We start from the raw sequence: 9,192 nt of genomic DNA, 5'->3' as shown, positions 1-9,192 counted from the left end.
AGCAACAATTTTTTTTTCAGATCCTCAGAGAGTTCTTTGCCATGAGGTGCCATGTTGAACTTCCAGTGACCAGTATGAGAGAGTGAGAACGATAACACCAAATTAACACACCTGCTCCCAATTCACACCTGAGACCTTGCAACACGAATGAGTCACATGACACCGGGGAGGGAAAATTGCTAAGTTGGCCCAATTTGGACATTTGCACTTAGGGGTGTACTCACTTTTGTTGCCAGTGGTTTAGACATTAATGGCTGTGTGTTGAGTTGTTTTGAGGGGACAGCAAATTTACACTGTTATACAAGCTGTACACTCACTACATTGTAGCAAAGTGTCATTTCTTCAGTGTTGTCACATGTAAAGATATAATAAAATATTTACAAAAATGCGAGGGGTTCACTCACTTTTGTGAGATACTGCATATATATATATATATATATATATATATATATATATATATATATATATATTATAATATATATATTTTTTTGTTCTATCTATTTCTATTATAACATGGTGCAGTGTCTTTTCTGTCCCACTCATGTATTACTGCCTTCATGTAGCAATACGCCTGTTTTTTTCCTGACATTTATACGTTGCCCTCGTTGAACTTTCTACATTTGTGTGAACTTTCAATGGTAAATTTCATAGAAATATGCTACAGTTTTCCTTAGTTCTTTTATTGCAAAACACCAAAAGGGCAAAGGTATGCAGTGTATGGGTTAAACATGCATACACAGAACGCTTAAAGCATTAATAAACCCAAAAGCAAACATTTATTATATTGCAGCTAACCAATTCTTAGATGTGGTGGCTGCGTTAGGTTTCTATTTTAGGCTATTCCCTTTATTTTTACCTGGTGATCCAGCCAGTAAGTCTGTCCTTTTTAAAACAAGCTATTCTGCAGATGTAGCAGTTAGAAGGTTAAGACAAACCATTAGATTTTCATATTTTATTTGTTTATATAAAACCTTTATCCCAAAAGGAAGAAATTGCTACTGTAACTGCATAGTGTTAGCTGGAGTTTGGCTTTTTGGCTTCAATTTGTAATTGTATCTAAATCAAATTGTATATACTAGGGGTGTCCAAACTACTGCCCCCCAGCTGTTGCGGAACTACACTTCATATGAGGCATTGTAAATCTCTGACATTTACAGACATAACTAGGCATGATAGGAATTGTAATTCCTGAAGAGCTGGAGGGCCATAGTTTGGACACCTCTGGTATATTACAACCCCCCCCGGACTGCCAATGCTGTCCAAAGATTGTTGTGCTTTATGCACTGGTGCGCAGTCATGTTGGAACAGGAAGGGGCCATCCCCAAACTGTTCCCACAAAGTTGGGAGCATGAAATTGTCCAAAATGTCTTGGTATGCTGACGCCTTAAGAGTTCTCTTCACTGGAACTAAGGGGCCAAGCCCAACCCCTGATAAACAACCCCACACCATAATCCCCCCTCCACCAAATAATTTGGACCAGTGCACAAAGCAAGGTCCATAAAGACATGGATGAGCGGGTTTGGGGTGGAAGAACTTGACTGGCCTGCACAGAGTTCATTAAAGTTCATGTGCGTGTAAAGGCAGGAGTCCCAATACTTTTGGTAATATAGTGTAGCTTCCTGAAAATCTCACAGTAACTTCAATACTCCTCTCAAGAGCAATTAACCCTGATGCAAGCAGTGGGCTGGCTCCCCGAAAATGATGCTGAGACCCCATGATTACAAAAAAAGGCTAGAAATTCCCCAGCCAGGAAATGAGACTCACTTACTGCAGCTTCTAATGCACATTGTAAGAAGCTCAGCGTGCCTTTTGGCTAAGATCAAGTGTAGTATCCAGTAGGGGTGCTAAGCCGTCATTCTGGCCTAACCGGGGGGCTACGATGGCTGGCTATATAGTATCTCTGCTGGTATGATGGGGGCTCTGAAGGCTAGTACCAGCTGGAGCAAAAACCAGGGAACCCTCAGGCAGTTGGGGCATGGAAGTAATTTCCCAGGGAAAACTGGATGGACCCAATTCCTAAAGATTTGAATGGATCTACCTTGTCTGGCCATGGGCTGTGAAGGCTGGGAAGAGTCTGTGGCGTCTGTGCTTCCTGGGAATGGTCGCCTTGGGGGAGCTTTTATTAGCACTTGGGTGAGGGTCCCCACCTTGTGAAAAGGCACAAGGTCACGGCACCAAAACCTTTTTCTGCACTGCGCCTTTTAGAGGGCAATTTTTGTTACCATGCCTCAGGGCCTAACCAGTGCACATTGCACGGCCACTTATTTATTTGATTTATTTTTCTCCACGGTTTTAGTTTCACGTGTTTTTTTTTTTTTTTTTCTCACAGGATGGAGGGTGTTAGTCCTCGGGCTTGCCTTAAAGCCTAGGGAGAGGATGTGTGGTCCTTAGGTTCTTTCCTCCCCTGACCCTGGGTGTGCCACCGTGAGCACATCGAGGTGGCACACTATTGTTTTTTTTTGCACTGAGAAGGAATTGCACGGCGGATCAAGCACTGTGTGTTTTTCTTGATTTTTTGATTTTTGCTTTATATTTTCGTTGCAAGCAATCATTTGCACAGACTCTTTTGTTGTTATATGGTGATTGCACGTTTATGAGCTGCCACCTAGATAAAGGTAACCTTGAGCTGCCACCTAGATAAAGGTAAGCCTGTGGATGTGGTGTATCTGGACTTTGCAAAGGCCTTTGACACCGTTCCCCACAAACGCTTACTGTACAAACTAAGGAATGTAGGTATGGACCATAGGGTGAGTACCTGGATAGAGAATTGGCTCCAGGGGAGAGTCCAGAGGGTGGTGATTAATGGGGAGTACTCGGATTGGGCGAGTGTGGAAAGTGGGGTCCCCCAAGGTTCTGTCCTGAGACCAATCCTGTTTAATTTATTCATAAATGATCTAGAGGAGGGGATATCTAGCACAATCTTGGCATTTGCGGATGATACTAAACTAAGCATGCCAATATCTTCGATACAGGACGTGGAAACCTTACAAGGGGACCTGAACAAAATAATGGGGTGGGCAACTACATGGCAGATGAGGTTTAATGTTGAGAAATGTAAAGTAATGTACTTGGGCGCCAGAAACCAGAAAGCAAGCTACTCACTAGGGGGGGAACCTCTGGGTGAATCTAAGATGGAAAAAGACCTGGGGGTACTTGTAGACAACAGGCTTGGAGAAGAGACGCTTGAGGGGGGATATGATATCAATGTACAAATACTGTACTGGCAACCCTAGCATAAGGAACAATTTTTTTAGAGAAAGGGAATACAAAAAGACACGTGACCACTCACTAAAACTAGAGGAAAAGCGGTTTAACCTTAAAATACGTAAGGGGTTCTTCACTGTCAGAGCAGTAAGGATGTGGAATTCTTTTCCACAAGCAGTGGTATCAGCAGGGAGCATCGATAGTTTCAAAAAACTATTAGATGGGCACCTTAAAGACCACAACATACGGGGGTATACAATGTACGGTTAACAGCAAACACACACACACACATCATAGGTTGAACTGGATGGACTGATGTCTTTTTTCAACCTCACAAACTATGTAACTATGTAACTATGTTGGATAATATTTCACTTTATGTTGGACAATTTTTCATTATTTTTATGCATTTTTTAATATTTATTTTAATATTGTTATATTCTGATTGTACAGTCATTTAGCATTCAACTAGTGCAACATTTATTGCGTATTGATACATTTTTTATTTTCTTCTATGTCACTTGAGCAAAATGCAAAATGTTGCCTTTTCTCAGGATGCTGCAACGCATTTCACCCATCGAAAAGAACGTTAACTGAATGTAATGTGTTTTTCTTTTCTGGGCATTTTGCCTACAATTAAATAGACTGCAATATGAATGAGCCCCAAAATGAAAACACACGTAAAATACAGGTTTGTAACTACTTACCTCCTGCATAATATATGCATTCTGAGTCTTTTTGATGGTAAGCTGAAGAATATTCAGAATACCTCTAAGCAGATTAACTGCAGTCTTTGACAGGCCTCTTGGTATGTAAAGCTCTCCAACTTGACCGCGGCTGTAGTCAAACCTGATTGGTGCAGCAAGCTCTTTCTCTAATAAGTTAGTTAGCTTGGGGGAACTTGTAAACTTATCGGTTGTCCAGATGCCATTAAATTCTAGCACCTCTATGTCATGAATCTAGAAAGGAAAAAAACAAATACATATAAGTGGTTATTCCAAAGCCCAATTGAAGCTACAGAAATAGATAATTGATAGACGTTGTATCAACAGCCTTAATTTCATTATTTTAGACTACCTTTACTGTTACAGTACCTAAGCAGGGTGTCCAAATATGAATTTGCAGTCCATGACTTTGCTGAACTGGCTGAAATTTGATCCATCTATGGCCGACTTTAGGCTAAAGCCGGCCATGGACGGTTCAAATCTCAACCGATTTAGCAGAAACCAGCTGAGATGCGAACCATGTATGGGCAGGCTGATTTTACACTCGTTGATCGACTGATCAACTTGGGTACAACCAGCCTGTCTGATTTTTCATGCAATTATTGTCTGCCGCTATAGCCGCTAAAAACAGTCACTGTTGTTCTCCAGGCAAGGACAGCTCACTACTTGAAACTGGAAATAGAAACTACTTGTAGATCTCTAGGGCTCCACAGAACCCTGGTTTAGAAAGATTGGTCCAGTGCAAGTTGGACTGTATCTCCATTTGCAAAAAAAAAAAGTGAGGTTTTTTTTTGTATGTAAACCCTGTATCGTAAGTCTTGGACAGCTTCTCATTCCGCAATGGCTAGGTGTCTAGTATCGACCATCTGGCCAATATTAAGTAAGTATAGAACATTTCTGTTTTAGTTACTGCCCTTGTTTGGCTGACCAGGGCAGGGATAACCTTACGAGGAAAAAAATAACTAAATAAAAGAGAAATATATATAAAAAAAAATGTATTGATGGCAGTTGGAAAAATGTAGTTTGGGACTGCCCAGGCCATAATGTAGAGTGAGGGGGCTGTTTCTGCTTGCTGGTATGGAAGCAGTTGTATACCAGTTCTGACCAACAACTGATCAGACCAATTACAGTGGCCACAGTCCTCTGCAGCCTCCTGCAAATAACACACTAATTTCAATTGTGGGTTTTTACAATTCCTGACCATGTTTTCTTGCCCTGGTCAGGGATAACCTTACAATGGAAAGCAAAAAAAAAATTAGTAAGTAATGAAAATTGTAAAATTAAGTGATGGCGATGGGGAATATGTTAACATGGAACCACCTTGGCCAGAAGCCTTGGCCTAAATATGGGAGGAATGTTTTTTTTTTTTTTACTGATCTCATCTACTAGGCCATGCAATATGTGTGCTCTAGGCGGAACCCAAAAGGGATTTTGTCACCAATCCTTGCCTCATTTCAGGTCATCATTTTAGTTTTCCCCTCAAAAAGGAAAAAGGTTGCTAAAGTCCTAGATAGTGAGCCAGCGGCATGGTGCAAACCTTCTAGAACCCATCCATGGGCCAAAATAAGATGGAGCAAATGGTAAAGGAAATGAGGAGTAGAGGGAGGAAAGAAGTTGATGAGTGGAAGGAGGAAGAGATGAAGAAGGAAGGGGAGGAGAAATAGAGGAAGGTAGATGAGAAGGAGGAGGAAGAAGAGTAGACGGAGGAGGATATGAAGGAAGGGGAAGGAAATGAAGAGGCCAATGAGGATGAGGGAATACAGTTGATTGCACTGTCATCATCAGTCAAGACATGTGACAGCTATACCAGTTTAGCAGTGTGCCCATCCTACATTTTTCCCAGCTGCCAGAAGATTTATCGAGTGTGCTGTTCATTTATAAAGCGTCTCTTCCAATGCTTACTGGACCACATGTCTGTGGTCATGTGTACCTTCTTGCTGACAACATAGTCCAGCAACACAAACACCCTACATTCCCTGCTGGAGGCAGGCATGATCTTCTAGGCAAAATGATCAGGGATGAGTACCTGCCACTGTGGTGTAGCACAATCCATAAGCTTGAAGAAGGAAAGGGATTGTTGAAATGAGAGTAACTGCAAAGCCAACAACCACCTGAGAACCCCACAGAGGATCCAGGATCAGAACTCCCAAGGCATCGATAGCAACCCTTTATATTATGCAAGGAGGTGCATTTCTCCACCTGTGCCTAAGGAAGGTTGTATGTTTCTACCCCCTCATAGGGTGGCCACAGCCTGAACAGATGTACGTATTCTTTTACTTTCTTTGCTCTAAACACTTCCTGAAATGCTAAAATAAGTATCAATAAATATTAATCAAAAATATTTTAAGAAAACTTTATAATAAAAACAATCTAAGCTGCATGTGATGCATTCATAGTGGTCCCTTTAAGTACAAAGCACACAAAAAAAAACAGTGGAAATTGCTTTAAATCCAACTTGAGGTTGAAATGTATTCCCTGAGAAGAAATTTTCTTCGAGAAATCTGGAAGTGCTTTCCACCTAGTAAAGTTTGATACACATCGCCATATATCATGCTGTACCCCTGGGCACCAGGAAAAAAACTACACTGCTCAATAATTGGAACAGTAGAACATGTACGTCCTATAGATGGGAAGCAGCCGAGCGCTGCACTCTACCATTAAAACTCGCTGCCAATGAAAGTGTAGTCATTCCATCTTAATACTTTACACATTTCCATTCAATGAGTTTTGTGGGAATTCTGAAGACATTTGTATCAGTCTTTGTATTCTTGAACTGATCTTAAACGAATGTGCCTGTGACAATTACACAAAGGACCTTTTGTTTGCCCGTGTTTTTCTGTCATTGGGTCGACATGTGTTTCTCATTGACAACAATGGCGTACCGAAATTCCTGACAAGTGGATGCTGGAGTCATACAGCACAATATGGTGCGTAGGCTTGTGTATGTAGCTCCTGTGTGCCACATTTCAGAATAATACCATGGTCAGTTCCAGTTTTCTTTTAATCTGGGCCATTTATGGGTAAGGTATGTAGGCTCGGGATGCTAGAGGAGGAAACAATTGTCCTACTTAAGCAAAGGCTGCCCTGTCACAGTAGTGCTGCCCACTGAGGTATCCCTGGGGGTAGGAAATATTTACTGATCCCTAGTGATGGCTCACAGAATGTACACTTTGTCCTATAGTAGTAGCAAGGACCTTCAATAAGGTTGGTATACAGACATGTGCCAGGACCAGGACCAGAACCAGAACCAGATTATCCACAAAGCAAGCTAGGCAGGAGTATATGGCCTGGTGGATGTCCACTGCTCCGGTTACAACCTTCATTCTCCTGAAGTAAACCCAAAACAATTGGTAAAAGCAGTACACCTGTTGCGTTGCAAAGGAGTGTACACATGTAGACTTGTATGCAGTTGATGTTTGATGGTATATGCAATGCTGGTATGGTCAATGCAAATGGGCGACTTCTCTGTGCATATTGCAATCCTCATACGTGTAAAATGATGTAATAAACTGGGGTGGGGTGGGGTGGGGTTGGGTAGGAAGTAAAGCTGCTATCTTGCCTAGGGCTCTATTTTCCTTTACCCATCTCTCATCATGGCAATGTTAGGCTCAAAACTGGGGTTAGAGGACTTGTTTAAAAAAAATACAAAAATCTATCTATCTAATCTACCTAATCTATGTAATCTATCATGGTTTGTACTTTTGTAATGTGCACTCCAGTTAAAACTGAACCTTAAATAGCAGAAGCTTCCTGATCAGTACCTAAAGCAGTAAAAACACCCTGGTCACCTCTGTATCTATAACCATTGTGGAGAAATTATTCTTCAAAGCCTAAATCCTAAATCTCAGCGTCTTATCCCTTTTTTTTCCATAGCGGCAAACCCTTAGCAGTCTGACTGCTGCTTTTAAGCAGTTATAAGTGGTTTGAAACTAGGGTTGCCACCATATCCCTTTAAACCCAAACACATATGAATTACACAGGTTCTGAGGCTAATCTAATGCAGATAAGGAGTATAATTACCACCTTAATCAGCCACAGAACCTGTGTAATTAATACCTGTTTGGGTTTAAAGGGATGAGGTGGCAATCTTATCTGAGACCTGAACTAAGAGTCATTGTTTAGAGTTTGAAGTCACAATACATGAAGCTACGGAGGTCAGTAATGGCTTTTTTTAATGCTCTTTTACTGCTTGTTAAGAATATTTAAAAATGTTATGACCATAGTCTGGACACAGGTGCACATAAAGTCTTTCACTCAGATGTTGATGTAGTGCACAAGATCACCCCACTCCCAGTTTGTTAACAATCTGGTGATCTGGAACTGGAAGCCTTGAGCTAGCACACCCATTGCAGGCTGTTAAGTTAAGATTATTAAGAAGATTCTCACAGCCACCAAGAAAATACACCAACAAACGCAGTAGCGGAAACCAGTGGCTCCTGTTTCTGTGTATCAGCCAATGAGGAGGCAGATACCAGGGAGAGCAATGGCTCTCGTGCACATTGCTGGATCGCGATTGGGCTCTGGTAAGTATTGGGGGGGGGGTCTGGCGGGAAGCTGCATGCAGAAGGATTTTTAACCTTAAGAGTAAAAAAAACCTTTTGCCTTTAGAACCACTTTAAAGGCACCTTTACCAAAAATGCCTATGTAGCTAAGGGGGTGTCTGTAGATAAAAATACACTGTGCAGCTTTGAATAAAGTTGAATAATGCCCTTGCTGTAGGTGTAGACCTTTTATGGACCTCCAGAAGCCAGGTGTCAGAAGGGCACTAGACATAGTACAAATGAAGCCTCAGGACGTACAGGGGTGTGCAGGCACAAATGTGCGGGTGCCTGTTTTTCTGTGAATAGCGCGCGTCCGCACATGCCTGTTGCTAATGTTGCCGCCACTGGGACTATTTAAACTGCAGCAGTTCTATTAGCCAGTGTTGTCTGATCTACAGCTATTACCTGTCTTCCTGTATCTGTTCCTGTGCTGATTTCTGTTATTGACCCGGCTTGCCCTGACCTTGTTTTAGCGCTACCTGCCCTGACCTTGGCCTGTCTCTGGATGTGCTCTGTATCCTGCTCATCTGCCTGATTCTACGTTGCTGACTTCTGCTTGTATCTTGACCATTCTCTGCCGACGGTTTATGCCTGTATCTGACCGACTGTTGCTGACGTGGCTCATCTGACCTTGCATTCAGTCATCCACCTGTCCTGCTCTCCATGCTACCTGGTCCATGCTGGTCCTTCACTTGCTACCAGTTCTTCTGCTCCTGCTACCA

General features: G+C 42.0%; 1 protein-coding gene across 1 annotated transcript in view; it reads right to left on the bottom strand.

Moving 5' to 3' along the window:
* LOC309562240 (vitellogenin-1-like) overlaps positions 1-4,041 on the bottom strand; it is a 186,376-nt gene extending 182,335 nt beyond the window's left edge. The window contains exon 1 of the mRNA XM_082266361.1: positions 3,912-4,041. Coding sequence (XP_082122487.1) covers positions 3,912-3,920 — 9 coding nt within the window. The 5' untranslated portion in view covers positions 3,921-4,041. The remainder of the gene's footprint in view (positions 1-3,911) is intronic.
* Between the last annotated feature and the right edge of the window lie 5,151 nt (positions 4,042-9,192).

This window comes from Pelophylax lessonae (assembly GCF_965119305.1).
Source record: "Pelophylax lessonae genome assembly, chromosome: 8".
Taxonomy (NCBI): domain Eukaryota; kingdom Metazoa; phylum Chordata; class Amphibia; order Anura; family Ranidae; genus Pelophylax; species Pelophylax lessonae.
The sequence above is the reverse complement of the archived record's forward strand: the minus strand, read 5'-3'. Positions and strand labels throughout refer to the sequence as shown.